Source organism: Plectropomus leopardus, chromosome 1 (assembly GCF_026936395.1).
Source record: "Plectropomus leopardus strain MGB_pleo_1.0 chromosome 1, ASM2693639v1, whole genome shotgun sequence".
Taxonomy (NCBI): domain Eukaryota; kingdom Metazoa; phylum Chordata; class Actinopteri; order Perciformes; family Serranidae; genus Plectropomus; species Plectropomus leopardus.
The window spans coordinates 4,784,597-4,804,478 of record NC_142176.1 but is presented as its reverse complement, the minus strand read 5'-3'; the positions used below and the strand labels follow the sequence as shown (position 1 = coordinate 4,804,478).

At 39.5% G+C, this 19,882-nt stretch overlaps 1 protein-coding gene across 1 annotated transcript in view; it reads left to right on the top strand.

The window, feature by feature from the left end:
• Nucleotides 1-1,167: 1,167 nt before the first annotated feature.
• The window catches only part of LOC121963187 (CD81 antigen-like), a 39,958-nt gene continuing 21,243 nt past the window's right edge, over nt 1,168-19,882 (top strand). The window contains exons 1-2 of the mRNA XM_088086639.1: nt 1,168-1,385; nt 14,566-14,680. Coding sequence (XP_087942765.1) covers nt 1,320-1,385; nt 14,566-14,680 — 181 coding nt within the window. The 5' untranslated portion in view covers nt 1,168-1,319. The remainder of the gene's footprint in view (nt 1,386-14,565; nt 14,681-19,882) is intronic.

Below are 19,882 nucleotides of genomic sequence, written 5' to 3'. Positions count from 1 at the left end.
TTAGGTCATTTTCTTCTTGTTTTTGTTTTTAACTGATTTTTTTTTTGCTTATTTTCAGATCATTTTCTTGTAACTTCTTACTATTTTTTTTTTGCTATTTTTTGGACCATGTGTTAAGTTGCTCATTGCCTTTCCCGTAAGTTTTTGCTAAATGTGTTAGACGGTTAAATAAAAAGTGATTGAAAGTGCCTCCCCATGATGCCTCCCCTCTCATAAATAAGGAATTATCCCTAATTTATGATAACAATAATAATAATAACTTAATTTGTATAGCAAAGTTACAAAGTTAATAAGAATAAAACAAAGAAATATACAGTTACAGCAAATTAAACAATGTTAAGCGCTAAGATAAAAGTGTGCATTGGGGCAAAACAGAGCAAAAGGAAACAAAACAAAATTTCCATGTAACAAATGTAGAAATCAGTCATTATAGTAAAAAGTTTTCCTATAAAATATGTTTTAAGCAGTGATTTAAAAACATAGGGTCATATGATCTAGGGGTTGACCGATATTGATTTTTCAGGGCCGATATTGATTATTAGAACCTAATGTAATTGATAACCGATATTTGAAACTGATATATGCAATTACAATGAAAATGAAAATATCTGTAAAAAATTGGAATTTGGAATATAACAGACTCCAACACAAAACTTAGTTTAAATGCCTTTAGCAAATGTGTAATCAAAACTCAATCTTTCAACATCATAGCAAGTTCCCTGCCGCTTAAAAAAAAATCAATGAAAATTTAAATTAAAAATGGATGAATACAAATAGCTCCCTGAGGTTTTAGAAAATAAAAGTTTCTTCCATGCTGACCCCGTCTTTGCATGTATTGCAGACCGCCTTTCCTGGTGCTGGTTGAGCCCAATGCACACACATTTTCATCAGCCATACAGATAATCTGCAAAATGCCAAATATCGGCCCGATATTCACGCAGGCCTAAAATCTGTCGACTCCTATAACATAAATCAGAGGATCCTTAAATTTTCCCAGATAACCCATCCCAAAGCAGGCGTTTTTTAACAGGTGGAGATCCAATCGACTGTGAGAGGAAGCATTTACAGATGCAAAATGCCTAAGCATGTTCGTGAACAGGTGTCTTATTTTGAAGGCCGGAAGTCCGCCGTGTTTTTAGAAATGGATTATGGGGGGTGCTCAGACCGTGAGGGAGGGAGGAGTTGGGTGTTGTCTCGGTCTCAGAGCTGAAGTCAGGATTCCCAGTTGAGATTCAGACCGTTACACGCCGCGACACCTGGCCTGCTTCACCGCCGTCCCGTTTCTCCGCACCGAAATAACCGACTAACGGACCGCCACCATGGGAGTCGAAGGCTGCACCAAATGCATCAAGTACATGCTTTTCTTCTTCAACTTCATCTTTTGGGTAAGATGCCTCGGTTTTGATTTTACTTTCACATTGTGTGTTCACTCCGGTGTGCAGCGCCGCCTGCTCTTTGGTAGCTTTGGTTTGTTTGTGCTGTCTGTCCGGTATCATGACGCTGGAAACATAAAAATCATAATGTGACACGGATTTTGCACGTTTACCGTTATGCTGCCTCATTAACGGGGCGACAGCTTTCTCACCACTAGGGGAGATCAATGACGATAGCCTAATAAATTGGTAGAAAAGCATGTGTGTTAATTTAAAAATGCACATTCACGAGGCTGAGTATCATTTTTTTATGCAGGAGAAACATGTCGAAATGCAGCCAGATGAGGTGTTAAGTCTGTATAAAAACCACACGGAGAAAATAGCGCCACAAAACGCCAACTTCACTCGGTAGTTTTAATTTGTTGTGACTAAAAACACGCAGTTGAATCGATTTTAATCACATTTTAGGTCAGATGCAGAGGCTCAGATGCCATGGTTTTTAGTTTGAAGGTCTGCTGTGAGGCAGTAGATGTTGGGCGGCAGTGGAGACTGACTCGCCTTGGTTTGGAGAATGGCTTTGTTTGGATTACATCCTCCACCCAATGTGTGTGTGTGTGTGTGTGTGTGTGTGGAGGGGGGACTCATGGTGGTTTCCATTTGGTGAGTCAAGGCCCCGTGTTGGGTGATGGATCATGGAAACATTTGTGGGTGTTTAGTTTTTACTCCCCTTGTGTCAGAGCTGCTCTCAAACAGCTCCTTCTCTTGATCTACAACTACTTTTCTCTGTTTCTCTAAAATTCACGGCCATTGACTAAAATAAAGAAGTGGCACTACATATATTTTTAAAAATTTCTCATAAAGGAAAATCTGCTTGGTCGATCCAACCCATGTCAGAAAACTGTTGAGAAAACGAAAATCTGTTTAGCCCGAACACCTTCCAGTGTTTAAACAGTGCATTCTTCAGGGCGTGTTGTTGGTGTTGCTGTTATTTTTTAGTCCGTGAAATATGATCAAAGAATTCCAGTTTGAATAGCAGATTAATGGATTTAAAGACTAACATGCCAAAACACTGCACAACAATTTACAATACACACAGGGTTCCCGCGGTCATGAAGAACCTGGGAAAGTCATGGAATTTGTAAAAATTATTACAGGTTTTGGAAAAGTCATGGAATATTGTTGTGCAATGAAATTATTACAGTAATCTTTCGCAGATAACCTTCCACAAAATGTAACATGACGGCAGAGTCATTTTCTGAAGCTGTTTATTCGTAGCTCTAATATGCGTTAATGTGTGACAGCGTTCGTTTATCATCACGTACGTTACTTCATTGTCTCTCCATGTTTCTGCCTCCATGTATGCCAACAACCTTTAATTACAATCAGGGGCAAGAACGGAAATAAAAACTTATATAGGTCTTTAAAAAGTCATGGAAAGGTTTTGAACTTCTGTCCATGAAAAAGTGTGGGAACCCTGTACACTGACACAGGATTTTACAGCAGCTTGTTTATGTTTTGTAGCAACAGTTGCACAGCAAACACCCAAAATACATTGTTCACACTGGACCCTTTTACAGTGTGCCTTGTTCTGTATAAAAGCTACGATTGTGGACAGATTTGTCTACCTTTAAGATGGCAGTTGTGATAGTAACCATGCCAAATTGAGGTCTTTGTAAAAGGGACTTGGCCATCGGCTGGACAGTTGTTATGTTTTGATGCTGAGTTATGCGTGCGACCCACCACGGGAGATTTAAGAAGTAGCTGTTCGCAGTCAGTGGTTAACAGAGAAGAAGGAAACCAGCGACTGTAAATGTCATCAAACTAAAAACAGTGAGATTCAGGAGCTCATTGCCCTCCGAACAGAGGATGAGATCAACCACCATAAAACAGAGATGGTCAATGATGGTTATTGTCGTGTTATGCCATTGTTATTCTCATGACACGCCGCTGACATGAATGTTATATTTCACACCAGAGGCTGACGCTGTTGTGTTAAATGACACGCCTGTCAGGCCCTTTTTTGCTTCAGTGATGCCGCCATGCTATCTAAAGTCCAGATCAAAAAATGCAGATTACTGTCTGTACTCGCTCTCATCCTGGCAGCAGTGTAAGGAGAGAAATTCTCTACAACACAGATGTAAACACTGCTTAAGTGGAGCTCTGGCAGGAACTTAGCTGTTTTTAATGGTTGAAATACCACTGTTTTGGGCTGTAAAAGTGCCTCAAACATAAAGTTTGTTCACATAGTTTTGTTTGTCTTCTTTGGCGAGGTGATCCAAATATTCGTGACTTGTAACAGCTTGAACATTGATGTTATTCGTGCTGCAGTCGATGGAGTTTCCACTGTCGGCCGCCATGTTGCAGTGTTGTTTTATACCACAGGGTTTTGCGTCCGTCACATGACTGAAAAGTATAAAATTGACTTAATGCATTGATCTAGATAAAAAGTTAAATAATTACTGAGGGGGGCAAGAGTGTCTTCAGGCCTCCCAGATTTTATGACAGTCCGTCCACTAGTTTTCAAGTTGCTTTACTTAGAGTTAAAAACGTCAAGTTGGCTCTAGTTAGAAAGTCAGAGAATCACTGAAGTCCATAGGATTCATCCTCTGGGGAGCATAAATGTGTGAACAATATTTCAGTGGCAATCCACATAATAATTCTTTGTGTGTTATTTCACAAAGTGCAGATTTGCCACAAGAAATACACCTCAATGTCCACAATTGGTGGCTAAAAGAACCAACTGTGATTTATTAATTGATTATTTGTATTCATTTTAAATGTGCACTCTTCCATAACAGCTTACAAATTACAGCAGGAGTGTGGCCCACTCATTAGTCCCTTAGGTACAGATCACGCCTCTTGTTACAGCCTCTTTGCAGAGATACATTAGAGGATGTTAGAGTGTAAGTGCATTAAGCACCACAGGCTGACGTGTTGCAGACAGATCCCTTAATTTAGATGTAGCTTCACAGGAAAATAAGCAAGCTACTGGTGAGAGTTTTGAAGTGTTGAATTGAACATTTGTTTCATGTAAAAGTGCCATTTTAACCTCCTGAGAAATTTGTTATGCTTTGTCCTGGTGTTGTTCAGTTAGACATACGTAACATTTGTTATGTCATTTTGTGGCAGACAGTAGTAGACACTGTCAAATACAGAACTCATGTTTTATTAAGTGTTGCAGTTTATGATTTTCATTCATGATAACCTTTAAAAAACATTATCATGATTAACTGTCTGTGTAAATCCCCCAAAATACTGATAAATCACCAGGGTGAGAATCACTGGAGGCCCCGCAATTACATAATACAACAATAATTTAGTCATTGTACAATTTTATTGCAATTTTTAACATTTTGCAATATACTTAGCATTGTGGTAACATATAATGTGATTTACTACATCCCTTTTCAACTGTAATGTCCCCAAAGGATGATTTTGTCAAACTTTATCTAATGAGATGATACGTTTCTCACTTCAGTCATTACAGCAACAAAATGCACAATTGTAATGATTAATTGATTTGAAAAAATGTTGCAGATTAATATTCATTAACTAATCAAGTAAATCAAATAATTCTTAGTGTTATTTTTTTTCTCTGCAGAATCAAATTTTATCTCCATACAACAATGTTATGTACTACAAATCACTACAAAACATGTTATAGATTGCATTTAGAAACAACACTTACGTTAAAGGCTACATTATAATATCAGTTATTTGCAATGTTTATAATGTTTATTAACCTTTTAATTCCAGTATGTCCAACAGGCCCTTGAAGGCAACACAAGTTAGCTCTAAAATATATATTTTTTTGATATTGGTGTTGGTGGACTCCCACCTGGCCTACAGTTCAAGCCCAGAAACCCCAACAGGAAATGCTGTTACCACTGATGACCATCCACCTCTGAATGCCATCATTAATACTGCATGTCAACTAAAGTGCTGGTGTAGAAAAGTGTGCGATAGGCTCTTAATTTCCCACTGTTGCACTTTCCTCAGTCTAAATGTTCAGGGACCAGACAGTTAATAATTAAGCCTCAGCCAACTATCTGACACAGATAACAGGCAATAAGTCAGCAGTATGCCACAGTGTGTCCCTTTGCATGTCTCACCCTAAATGCCACCAAATGTGGATTTGCAGGGCCACTGTTACCTGTGTGGGTAAGCAGGCTGCAGCGTAGGCTTAATACACAGTGAAGAGCAGCATGGAGGCCAGTGAAAATGTTACGGTGGTTACTTCTTTTTTATATCTCTTTTGAACTCGGTTAAGACTTTTTTGTCCACGGCTTTGTCGATGTTTGAGCGCTGCTTGGGTGGAAACGGATGGTATTTTGTGATGGCGTGTCATTGCATTTCGCTGGTAAAGAGGCTAAAATTAGCACGTTCACCTGGATGTTATATTTTTATCACTAGCCACTTTTACACTGAGAGATTGACTCTAGTGCCCCAAATGAAGTCCCCCCTTTATACTGCGTCTGCATTTTTACACAGAACCAAACGATGGCGGCATTATTACGCTCCATTGTGTGATTATACACTGCACCGAGGCATCCCGTGACAAAAAGAGGCATGGCGGGTGTGATGTTTAAGACACGAGCGTCCGTCTCTAGCGTGACATGTATTAGATGTATCGGCAGCGCTTTCTAAACAATATCAAAGCATAACATGTCAGTCACAATCATTTACCGTCTGTTATGTAACAGCTGAGCTCGACCTCTGCTCGGAGGCTAAGGAGCTCCTGAATCTCAGTGTTTTCCCAGGTTGTAGACATTTACGGCCTCTGCTGTTCTTTGTATTGGCTGCTATACTAACAGCTGCTCTTTCTCCCGCTTTGGGTCGCAAACATAAGCATTTCGTCAAAACGTCACACCTGTGCTGCCCATGGCCACCCATGTCTTTCCAGCTTTACGTTTTACACAGAGCTTGTTTCGGTTGCTACCTCTGTTCCCTGCTCAAAGAAGAGACCACCCTGTATCCCCTTTCTGCGATTGGACGTTGTGTACAGAACGGCGTGATATTCCCGCCTTGAACAGGCAGTGTAAATGCAGCTGATTAGAGCAGATTAATACCCATTTCTGCTGCAGTTATTCGTCCCAGGTGTGAAAGGCGATCGTAACCTTTCCCATTGCATACAAAAGCCAGATGTGAGCGGGTGACAGTGGATTTTTTTGTGCAGTGGGAAAGTAGCTTCACCCAAAATCCTGCCAATTGTAAACATGCTTAGGCTACTTTTACCTATTTGGGTAAGGAGGTGGGACAAGTGCAAATACATCTGATGGCAGGCAAGAAGTCTGACAAACATCAGATGAACTACAGCTCAACTAAAAAAGGCAGCTCTTGCCCTGAAGTGTAAATTGTTTTTTTGGTTTCTTTATGGACCAAAATTCTTTAGTGTTTCTCTCTGTAACTTTTTAACCTGTGAATTTATCACATCCAGGCCTCTCTTCCTGTTTTTCTCAAATTAACTACTGAAGACAGATGTTTTGGCAAATTTGATGACTGTGGTATGCGTGTGCATATACGAAAAGGTGTGTGCCAGCATGAGAAGGTGATTCGTTCCCCAGCTGCCGGCCCCTGCAGGTGATTGGCTGCCTCAAGATGACTGCATACGACAGGAAACAAGTGGACTTGGTGCTGTGGCTGTGCAGGGGCAACACCCAGCTCCCTCATCTCTTCACCGGCTACACTTATCCTACTCTGGCTTAGATTTCATGCAGCCTTTGCTATGCTTTTGGCTTTTGTTGGCTTTTGTTCTCCTGAAGCTCACAGCTGAAGGTGACAGTTTTCCTATTCTCTAGTTTATTTACTGAAGGGAGTTAAGTTGTTGGAATTTAGTTTCTGTGATTTCATCAGCCTGTTTGCTACTCTCCCAGAGTGATTTGTTTTGTTTCTGTTGTTGGCTTTTGCAGACCCTGAAGTAAATTGTTCTAAAATAATTTAGTTATAGTCAGTAATCTGTTTCTGTGACTTGGGGAACATGGGGCTTTCTCGTGTTGTGTCTTGGTAATGGCTACAAAAAAAAAGTGCAAAGATGTAAATCAGTCCCCCCCCCGATCCTTCCTGCACGAACAAGCAATGATGGATGGTAAGAGGCCACTTAAAACTGGGAACCATCAGCTGTTGGTCTGATGACACTAAGCCTCTGCGGTAACAGACAATATTTTAGGAGATCCAGAATAGCCGGTGATATCTGGGCCAAGATTTCCTCTTCCGTGCTCTGGTCATTTTGGCTTATCTCAATAAAAAGATAGCGGCATATCAGCATAGATAAAGTACAAAAGGTTAATTTAAAACTTCTTGATATCAGAGGGTAGCCGATGTGTTCTGAGATTGCATTTCAGCCGGTGCGTGTTATTTTCCACATGGACCATTTTACCTGGCGCTCAAATGTGATTTGTTAGTACCACTCAGACTAAAAATCATACAAACAAGAATTATTCCAACACCAAATGGTGCCCCTCTGCACACATATGTAGATATCTCTTCATAGAGAATATCACTTTACTGGTTTTGAAATTTGCTTTAATGGTCTGTGCGGTATTTTGGTGTCTGGCACAGCGTGCATGGCGCACAGGAGGGAGGATCATTCAAATGAGGCATTTCTATAAATACAGGTATCAGATTGTACTCTGAATTAGAAAATACCCAATATTAAAACCTTTACACCTGACTTGACTTATTTCAAAACATGGAAATGAGGCAACTTAACAAGAAATGACCCCCAAATTAGCAAGAAATTAATAAAAAGTTACAAGAAAATTAACTGAAATTAGAAAAAATGAGAAAAAACAAACCGAACAGGAAATGACTTGGCAAAAAGTGCTGAAATAAAAAACCCAAGTCAGTTATGATACATAGTCAAACATTTCTCTGCAGTCTGATTTAAAATATATGATTAGAAATATTGATTTCTTGATATATTTTCCTGGTTATTTGATAATTTTCCAATGATTATTTCTCTCTATCTCTCTCTCTTTTTAAAGTTAATTTTTAGGTCATTTTTTGTCAGCTTTTACTTTTTCTTTTTTCGTTTTTGTTATTTGAGGCACGTTTCATGCCAAGTTGCTTATTGCCATTTTTTCTTATTTAAAAAACCAGTTTGCTTATGTTGGGTGGTATTTGCATTAAATGGGAGTTTTTTTAAACTTAGGTGGGCATATTTTATATTCGCAATTTCAATTTGCGCAATTTGAGTGTTAATGGAAACCCGCCCACTGATAGGAAGTTTAGTAACCCTCCTAAAAAGTGACTTTAATGCAACTGTTTATGCAGTACAGCATCACTCTGACTCTTTTTTTTTTTTTTCCTTTACAGGTATTCCACTTTAACCCTTTTAGTTTTATTGGCCGCTCTAAAGAGCTCTGTGAAAGAATCTGTCAGAGCAGAAAGGTGCGGTCGATCCGAAGAGCCACTCTGACTGCAGTGTGCGGTCATCGAGCGGCCGGCCGCAGAGGCTGGCTCTTTAAAAGGGAGACCTCCTGTTTCCATAAATCACACGGGACACTGAGAGCGTTTAGAGGGATGGGGGGGAGGGAAGCCTCTGTGTGGTGGTATAGGAGGCTTATGAGAACTGCAGACAACACCCCAACCCCCAACTCCCCGTCGTCCAGCATGCCCGGCATTCTACAACCCCCTGTACTCTGGGCAACAGGCAGAAATAGACCCTGAGGGGAGCGCTGGCAGGAAACTCACACATGAGATGACATGTGGAGCAAGTTCAGAGTTTCACCCTCATTTCTAATTCGGCTTTTGGTGTCGAGAGTCAAGTGTGAGGACTCAGTCGGGGCTGTTATTGGTGTGTTTTTCCTGTGTTGCAACACATTTCAGCTTGCTTAACCCTTTGAAATCTGGATTGACATCACATTTCTTGTGCTGCGTTCAGACGCATTTAAACCTTCCAAACCCAGAGCTATTTGGTTTGCTCTCTTTTGAAACATGGGGAAAAGGTCATTGACCAACTTTGCAACAAGTTTTCCACAAATTGCAGTAAATTAGTAGGTCTGGAAAATTATTTTTCAAAAACCTAGTGAAAAATATCCTTAAACTATATTGTATGGATCATAATTATGTATTTGAATTTATTTTACAGAATTAGTATTATTTTTAAGCACCTTTTCAGTTATTTCCGTGTTTTTTAATTTTTAGCATTTTTTGTTATCATTTTACATTGTTTTTGCTAATGTTGGGGTCACTGCTTCTTATGTTGCCCGTTGCCTTCTTCTCATGTTTTTGAAAGAAATCAAAGCAATTTGCTCATGCTTCAAGGGGTTAATATTATCACAGGGTTTTTATCAGGTGGCGCCTGATACGCCCACACTGTCAGTCACCAAGAAGTCACTCTGCACGGTGACAGCGGGCTTTGGGAAACATGATGACGCTGACCCATGTGTTTAGACAGTTTTCTTGGTGTGGAATGTGTAACAACAAATGTCATGGCCGAATGAGCAACAGATGGTTAGATAATGTCTTTACCACATGAGGCCAGACATGTTACCAGTCACTTAAAATGGTACATGTAGCCTGTCTTATCTGTTATTCTGTGTCAGCTCTACCTAAGAGAAGTTCTCGTCATAATTGCAGTGTGTCCTTTTGCCTCTCAGTTTAGATTTCTGACAAAGGCCTTTTCATGACAGACATTTTCACTTGCTATAGCTGGAAAAGCTCACTGACAACATTAAGTTGTAGTTAGTCAGTGAAGCAGCACGGACAATAGCAGAGTTTTGTCACTGAAGTGCCTAAACTAAATCCAGGGTGTGAGTTTAACTTGTACTTTTCCTGACGTCAAAACGCCTGTTGGAAAAATATGTTAATTTCATAATGCACTTTGCTATTAAACTTCATTATAATACACGATTAAGGGGCTGCAGCTACCATTTATATTAATGACCAATGCATCTGATCTTTTGGTCTCTATAATGTCAGACATTGTGTATGTCTGTCACAGTCAAGGCCTGGTTTATAAATGCTTGTTAGAAACCCGATGGCAATTTGGAGAGGGGGATGGGAACCCCCTACAGTTTCAGTTTTTTACATGAGAGAGAGCCCGGTGTGCCTCCGACTACTTGTCAGTGGTTATATGTTGTATATAAAGTTAAAAAACAACCCTGAGAGTTAACAATGCAACAACCTTTGTCCAGTGTTCTGATTGGTTTGTTTCGTTTCAACTTTCGTTTTGCATCTGAAATGATGAGTGTCCTCATTATAGAAGATATTGAAGTTCTCCTGCTCTGCTGCAGGACAGCGCTGCACTCAGGCTGAGCTGCAGGGGGGCTCACGTGTTTGTGTTTTCTGATGCTGCTCACAACATCGATGGATGTGAGAAGCAGCAGCTGGGTATAAATGCAAAGTTATAAATACAAACACCCGCTAACATCTGGCTTTTAATGCAATGGGAATGCGTACAATCAGCATTCACACTGAGGTCAAATGACTCTGCAGTAGACACAGGTTTTTATCGCCTCGGGCTCCGATCGGCATTGATGGCAATGCAACACCCCGATGAACTCGGTAATTTCATCTTCTTAACCGGTGAGACGCAATAACGTGCCGTCACTAATCATTGTCCGTGTCCACCTAAGCAGCTAAAACACCACTTCAAACACATCTGCACCGAGTCTGAAAATGAGTAAGAGATAAATAACGAGGAGAAACCACTGAAAAGTTTTCAAAGACCTCTGTTCCTGCTGCTGTCTACTGTTTACCTGTTCTCCTGCCTGTCCGTCACGGTGCACCGACTCACCAACAAGACAGCGCACGCACACACGCAAACACATGCCAGCTGACAGATAGTCCAATTCGCTCTCCGCCTGGGAATACAGACATTTAGCGAGTTTATCCTTGTTTAAAAAACCCACGTGCACCTGCTAATTACGGTGGGAATGAGCTATTAGACCCAGCAAAATGAACGGTTAAGTTTTACTTTCACTGCTTCTGATGTTCTGCTGCTCCATCTGTGCCCAGAGTATACGCTGCTCTATAAATTACAGAATGGTATGTACATTTAAGTGGGGCTCCTAACAAACGGTCCAGCTCCAAAAATAGAAAATCTATTTATGGCGGCAGATGATTTAATCGTGGCGGGTTGCCACAAATAAATGAATGTGAGGGAAACCCTGTTTGAGTCTTCTGACTACTCAAGTTAGAGTGATTCTCTAAAACTGGAAACCATCTGTGGTTGAGCCCTCCGAAAAACTGCCAGTCCCTCTGACTCAAACTAACCAGGTGCTAAACTCACCTCAACAGTCGTCTTATGGATTTGTGATTAACTAGTTTGTTACTTTCTCTTAGAAACCACCGGCTGGGACATGTGTTTCGTTTCCGTTAGGTTGTAGCTAATGTGGGAGAGGACCGCTCCTGACCTCAGTCACCAGAAGTTGAAGCTCCCGCCTCAGATTTCAGCGATGTTCAGTCTGGGTTCTCCCCCTACGCTCCAGCTATATAAACACTGAATTAAAACCTTTCAGAAATCTTTTTTAATCTGGTTAAACCTTCACACACGTCAGTGGTAATTCAGTGGTAAGGGGGTTCACTTAAAGTTAGTGAGTAATTCTGTGTGTGTGTGTGTGTGTGTGTGTGAGTGTGTGTGTTGAATTTCTCTCTCCAGTTATGGTGTTGATCTGGTTGCTAGGCTGCAGCTGGCCTTCGCTCTGGAATGGACCTCAGTCGAGGAGGAGGAGGAGGATGGGGAGGGTGCAGGGCGTCTGAGCCTGTTTTGGTTGACAATCTATTCGCAGAAACTAGCTTAGCAATTTTAATTTAGATATCCTCTTTTGCCACAATCTTTTTTTTATCCAAGTAGGACATTTATAAAATATCCAAATGCGTGTGAAGCAGAAGTTGCGGTTCATTTCAGCGTTGGCATGTGTGGTGCTGCTTGTTCCTGTGTGCCTGCTGAGGTGTATACTAACTCTAGTTATATTTGGGATTTCTTTGTCCCGCGCCAAACAAAAAGGGCTCAGGAAGGCTTATGTCAATGTAAACCTCCCTGAAGAACAATGCTTGTTAGTGAAGTTATACACTGCAGTGTGTGCGGGTTTCCCCTGGGAAATTGGTGAGCAGAGGAAGTATGAAAACAGATTCAACAAAGGGTCTCACAGATGTTAGCTGCTGCAGTATTTGCCAGGTTGACTCAAGTATACACTCAAAATATTCCTACTAACTAATGCTTCAATGACTTAAAGAAACAGTTTTACAGTTTCTCATGTCTGTACGCAAAACATACCACCAACACCAAGACTGAAATTCACCTGCCAGCACCTTTTAAAGCTAATTTTTTATCATGTTGTATCTCAAAAACACCAGTTTTCTGGTTTTTTTTTTTTTTTAAATAATTGGGTTTTAAGTATATGACATGTATGTATATATTACAATTCTGTATAATAGGTCAACAGGATTTTGGGGAAGTATGCTTATTTGTTTTTCTCTAAGGTTTACATGAGAAGATCTGTACCACTTTAAGGTTTTGATCTAACACATTTTGTGCTGACATGTTAGTACAGAATAATTGCTTGTTTATTCTTTTCAATTCTACAGCTGTACAATATTAAGATTTTTATTACAATAATATTTTTTATCATTTATAATATTTTTAATAATTATTTTACACTTAGCATTATGGTCTTTTAAAATAAACACAACACTAATGGCTAATTCACATTGGTTATATTAATGGGAAGCATGCAATCTAACAATTACTGATTGATCATGCTTGAAAATATCACTGACGTTTTGGGCGGGCAAGACAAAAAATGACAAAGCAGGTTTATTAATAACTGAGGGAAACGTGTGTGTCTTTACTTTCCCTCTTTCTAGAAGGCCAGAGAGAGAGAGAGCTCTCTGTCTTGTGCTACTATACATAAAGTTTGTGGATCAGGTGGTTGATTAACACCTGTTTTCTTGTGTCATGTTTTGTATCTACTCCTGATATTACTAAATATTAGGGGTCGAACCAATATTTGGAACCGATACGCATATACAATAAAACTGAAAATCTTTCTGTCAATTTTCAGAATTTAAAATATAACAAACTCCAACACAAAACTTTGTTTCCGTGCATTTAGCAAAATGTTTAAAGTTCGCTGCAACTTTTTGTAAAGTCAAGTGAAAATTAAAATAAAAATAAATAAAAAGCTCACTGAGTTTTACAAAGTAAAAGTTCTTCCCATGCTGACACTTTCTTTGTACTTTTTAATTAATTAATTTTTGGGCGATCGTAAAAATAAAACGCTGATACAGATAATCTGCAAAATGCCAAATATCAGCCAGTAATCTGCAAAGCTGATAATCTGTCAACCCCATTTCTGCAGAAGCACATCCACATGAGAACAGAGGCTTTTTCTTATGTTTGGCGTCCGCAGCTCAGCCCTCCTCACACTTTTGTTTGGGAATTCTTGACTCAATTATCCCAACTGTTCTCAGTCTTTAGTGTCTGTGTGCTAATTAGGATCAACTCACACGTGCTGTCAGTTTACGAGGCCGACGTAATTCAGCATTATGAGGACACAAGTGTAAACAACTTCACTATTTAAGAAGACATCCTGAATCAGACAGACATTTCTTCTGACCTTTCTTAACCCTTTGAAACCTGAGCAAATAGGTTTTATTTCTTTCAAAAACATGACAAAAAGGCAATGAGAAATTTAACAAGACATGGCCCAAAAATGAGCAAGAAATCAGTAAAAAGTTGCAGTAAAGTTACCTGAAAATAAGCACAAACAGAACGGTAAAAAAGCAAAAACAGAAAATAAAGTGACCATCTAAAAATGATGAAAATTAAAAAAATATTTGTAAAGATAGTTTTCTGGACATTTATCCTTATAATAGAATATTTATTTATTTATTTATTTTTTTAAAATTATTTTTTAATTATTTTTAATTATTTTATTTTCAGACTATGTTAAAGAATTAAGCAGCTTGTGAAAGGCGTTAAAACCCAACATGAGAAAATTGACAATCCAGGTTTTAAAGGGTTAATAACAAATGTATGAAAAAATGAAAGTGTAAATCACTGGCAGCTTGTATTTTCCTGTAGGCAGTGACACTCTGAGAGTTGATCTGGATCAGGACCTTTGTTTCATGTTTCATGTCGCTTGTAAAATGCGAAAATAAGAAAACTTTAAAAACGAATTTAAAAAAAAAACAAAACTATCACAATGCATTGAACTAAAGGAACCGAGTGTGTTGTGTGTTGCAGCTTGCAGGAGGTGTAATCCTGGGCGTGGCCCTGTGGTTGAGACACGACCCCAAGACCAGCAACCTGCTGGAGCTGGAATTTGATGGAACCCACGCCCCCAGCACCTTCTACATCAGTAAGTTTCTCATCTGTACCATCTCTGTCTGTCTCTGTCTCTGTCTCCGTCTCCATCTCTGTCTTCACACTGTTTTTGTCTGATGGAAAATCTCCTGCTCAAACCCGCTCATAGTCATGGAGAGGCTTGTAGCAAAAGAAAGCAACTGTTGCCACATTCAACTTGGTTCACTGCTGAATCACTCTCGGAAAATGTCGGTGTTTCTGGCAGTTCTGCTCATTTGCATTATTTCCACACGACGACACTGCCCTTTGTCCACAAACCAAGCCCAGTTAAATGTTACCCAGTGGATTTATTCAAATGGAAATGCTCTCTTATGTTACTTAGTCTTTTAAATACTCTCATTGGACCAATTTATATGGATTAGAAGGAAAGCCGTGAAGTTTAAAGTCCTGGCAAAGTGATAGTTAAAATTTGTTCTGAGTTTGTCACATTACAGAAAGATGTGTTTTTAAACAGCTGACCAAATTTGAATGACCAAAAAAATCGTATGTAAGTAGTATGTAAAGTATGTAAAAGAAGGTCGCTGGAGGAGTGGCGTGGCCTCCACTCCTCCAGCGGACACGCCCCCAGCGATTTTGAGACCTTCTTTTACATACTTTACATACATACATACAATCGCGGGACTATGCTAATGTCGCTTCTCGTTTTTATACTCGTTTTTGTCAGGGGAGGAGTTATGCTGAGTATAGCTCCAGCGTGTCATCGAGCTAAGGTTTTAGGCCCACCCAAAAATTCTTAAAACAGGAAAATGGTGAAAAAACAGTTAACTGTCTAACTCCACAGTTCAGTACTATATAGTAAAGGGTCTTCGTAACATGTTTTCAACAATCAGTTTCCAACATTTCTAACGTGTTTTGAAACAATTCACTTAACCTGGACTTTAAACTGTTGAATCTGAAACCCTTAAAACCTGCATGGAAGCAGGACTGTGCATATAACATATTCTATGTCTGTATCATTCTTATTCACTGATACCATAAAACATAAAACGAAATACAGTATTTACAGGTTTCACACATTAATTTATTTGTGGTGGCCTGCCGTGCTTCAGACATGTACTGCCATGTATTGATTTTTGGAATTAGACTGTTTAGTTGGGGTACTATTGGAATAAATGTACTGTATGGTTAATTATTGCACTGGGAATGCAGAGTGTACTCTGGGAACAGACGGAGTAGCATAACAGCAGGCGCAGCGAAATTTAACTGTTTGTTGTGCGAGTTTAAAAGTAGCATCTCCTCTCATCCATCGATCTGATAAAACGTCCACCATGTGACGAAAACTCCTCAAACTGCCATTGAGGAAAACAATAACTGACCAGATCAGCCTGCGCAGCGCTCATGGACCCGCAAAAAAATGAGTTTAGTTTAGTTTATTTGCACACAATTAAAAACTGCATAACCCCCCCCCCCAAAAAAAAGCGATGCTAAATTAACATTTCACAGAAAAACACAATACAGTAACCAGTCAGTGAACATTAATCCAATAAAAACCAAGAAATATATAGATCACAATACGAAGTGTAAACTAAAAATGGAAATACTTATATACACACATCTAAAAATAAATAAACATCATGAATTAAATGTAGTGATAATTTCCTTTTAGTTATTTTTTTTTAAAGATGATAAACTCTTGATAACGTGTACTTTATTTTTCCATATCTGTACACAGCGATATCTGAGGAAATACTGGTCGTGTTTTGTAAAAAGGAAGGTGAAGCTCATCGACCTTTTCTAGTATTATATGAAGGAATCTGTGGATTAAATATAAAGAAATGTTGAAAGGATGATGATATAGAAACAAGTAAAATCATGTGTTTATATTTGAACACAAATTTCTGATGAATATTTAGTTTCAAATATAGAGCGGGGACACAAAAGGACATAAAAGGGACAAATACAAACATACACACCCCAAGATGGAAATGTTTCATTACAACATATCATGCAGTCAATATAAGCTTCCTTTTAATCATATACATTATCACGTCAATTTCTTTCATGAGCCGCAGTGATCTGTAATGATCAGTCCTCATTAAGTATTAATGGCCTGAATAAGTGGATCTCCTTTAGGGCCCTGTGAGGCCCTATTGATTAAGATCAGTGTGATATTTATTATTAATAAGTTAAAGACCTAATAAATAATCATGTAGTGTTTATATGAATGAATTCTTTTTATTTTATTTTTCTTTTATTAGTTACTTTCGGAATACACATTATTTAGGGGTTAAATTACATAGAATACATACACGTCATCAACTACGTGATAGTAACGGAGAATTGTGACCACTAACGTAAACCCACTTCTGCTAGAAATTACCATCACAGCACGACAGAGCGCAGGAGTTGTGTGCAGACTTTTCTGCTCTCTTCAGCTAAAACGGATTCTTAAACTGGATATCTGTGCTTTACGGTGCATCTGGTAGTTTTCATAGCAACGGTCCTGCACTGCCCAACATTTCACAGAGGTCGAGGTCATCAATTAACAAATGTAGCTTTTGCAGTTCGTTTAGCGAATGTTAGCCAGCAGACGCCCTCTGGACCCACTTTCATATCACACACTCGTACTACTTTGCACACAAAACATGTTTTTCAAAAAAATGTTATACATTAATATGATTTTCTACTTTCATTAAGTTTATTTTTTTAACCAACGTCAGTCCTAATCATAAATATCAAATATTTGTTAATTTTCAGAATTTTAACCATTGTAATGCCAGGTTTTTGTCTCAATGCAACTGTGTTTTAGACGAAAAAAAAAAGAATCATATAAAAAAAATGTTTTCAACATACTTTATGCAAAGTGGATTTTTTTTATGATTGCAGTCTGGAATATGTAAGTGATTTGCAGCAACAGTGCACCTAGTGGAAATAGCATGAATTTTTGGCATTTGACAAAGAAATCATCAGGTGGAAAATAGTAAAAATTACAAATTTCGAGGAAAAAGCCCAGAATTATGGCCAGAAATAACGCATTGCATGTTTTTAAGCTTTTTGGGTCAAAATTGCAGTTGGAACTGGTTCCATTGGCGCATTTTTTGCACTTAACAGTACGAATGTAACATTTCTGTTTACACAGTGTTTTTTAGGAGATGAGCTGGAAATTCCAAGATTAAACAAAAACACACAGTCTTGCCAGGATTTATGCCACATGCATGAACACAGTCAAAATTATCAAAAAATGAAGAATGAAAAGTAAAATGCACCAACAGACCGTGAGGGATAATTGTGAGATAAAAAGGAAACAAGGAGTGTCTGTGAGTGATAGCACGTTATAGCTTTTTAGCTTTATTGTTGTGAAGTATGTGTATGCTAATATATTGATTTAGAATATATGATATGGTTTTAGTACTTATATTTTACTCAGTATTGATACACTGGCACCAGCTGTGCTTTCTGTCTCTTTCTTATTGTTTATGTTTCCTACAGTCACTCTGCTTTTCTCTGCTACTAAACAGGAAAAGAAAAGATAATGTTGTCATGTTGTCATCCCTGTTTATATATGATATTTTTCATGGCATTGAAGTTAGAAATTCCAGTACTGTGACAACACCAGCCTCATCCACAGTGAGTCATACAACAGTGAATTTCCCAAAGAATTTACCACATCATGTCCTCGAATATCTTGGTTTTGAGACCAAAACTAGTAAAACCCCAAACACAGTAATCAGTAATATAATACAGAGAAAAGCAGTTACTTCATACTTGACTAATTGTTACATTTCTATTGATCAACTCGCTGTTTCAGCGTTACTGAACAGTGTCCGGTCAGTCATAGCATCGTTTGACGCCCTCACACATACGGCGCAGTACAGGACGTACACAGCTGACCCTCAGTAACCTGGACGTGAGAATATTAAACTGGTGTGAAATACGTTTCGACGAAGCAGGGGGCGGCTCCGCCTCGCCCAAATCACCAGCGACTTGTGACCAGGACTAACTGAGGACACGCAGCACATCATATGACTCTGTTAAAGTCTCGCTCTCCCACATCAAAGTTCGCCGCTGTCACTTTTCCAACTCTCGGCAGCCGCATTACCTCAGCCGGTTCCTCCTGAACAACCTGAGTCATCTGCCTGGTGAGGAAGGAGAAAGATGAAAGGGAAGATCTGAGGAAAACGCGGGAATTAAAAAATGAAAGCAAGAGAGTCTCCCGTCCACACTGAAAATACAGCTGCGGAAAAACAAGTGAGGGTGTGTTTGTATCATTGTTTTCTCTCTTCTGAGGCCGCATAGCTGTGGCTGCTCAATGAAAAAGGGCTCGCCAGTCAGAGAGGAACTACTTTAGGGACTTTCTCTCGAACAGCCTCAATGATTGCATCCGACCCATTACATAAAGCCTCCCTCTCATTCCCGAGGAGGGGAGAAATAGCCTCCTCGTGAAGGAAAAAATTCCTCACTGGCCCTCCCTTCTCCTCCTCCTCACCGACCCCACCCTCTCCCTCCCTCCTCTCCTACCATGAAAGTTTTCCTCTCCTTCACTCCGCGCGGTTTCTTTCCACTGTCGCTCCCCCCTTTACTAGCCCATCTGGTTGTGGTTAGCGTTTGAGTCGCGCTGTCTCACTTCTCCTCATTTTTCCTTTAGTCCTCCTCTCCCTCCGCTCTATCTCTGTCTGCACTCTTTTTCCCTCCCCCCTCCTCTCCTTTCTTCATCCCCCGCTGCCAGGAACGTTTCAGTATGGAGTCCTGCATCTGTTTCTCTCCTTTCTCTCACCCCGACCCGCTCTCAGACACAATCACCCAATGGCGGGCCGCCTCTTGTACCACAGAATCAAACACGCCGCGAGTTTCTCAGTTACCAGACACTCTGTTAAATCCCAATTTAAAAACAACTAAAAAACCCTCAACTACAAACGAATAATCAGCAAAAAGTGAAGTAAACTTTAAAGACAGAAAAGTTCCTCACACTTGATTACTCGGTTCCTGTTAAATCGTATTGTTTTCCAGTTAAGTCCTTTTTCTCAGTCATGAAGGAGCTGAAGCATCAGTTCCTTCCAGGTTATGTAATCCTTGCAGTTTTTGTGGCAAAGTTATCAACTTTCATGGAAATGTTGGTTAAGACTAAAAGGAAACTAATCTTGATCTTTGCACAAAATGTTTCCGTTGTCATCACAGGTCTATGACACAGTGGCACAGTGGTTTTCAGCCGTGTTGTAGCCTGATGTGCACACGTTGAAGCAGAGCTAAACTTTAAGCT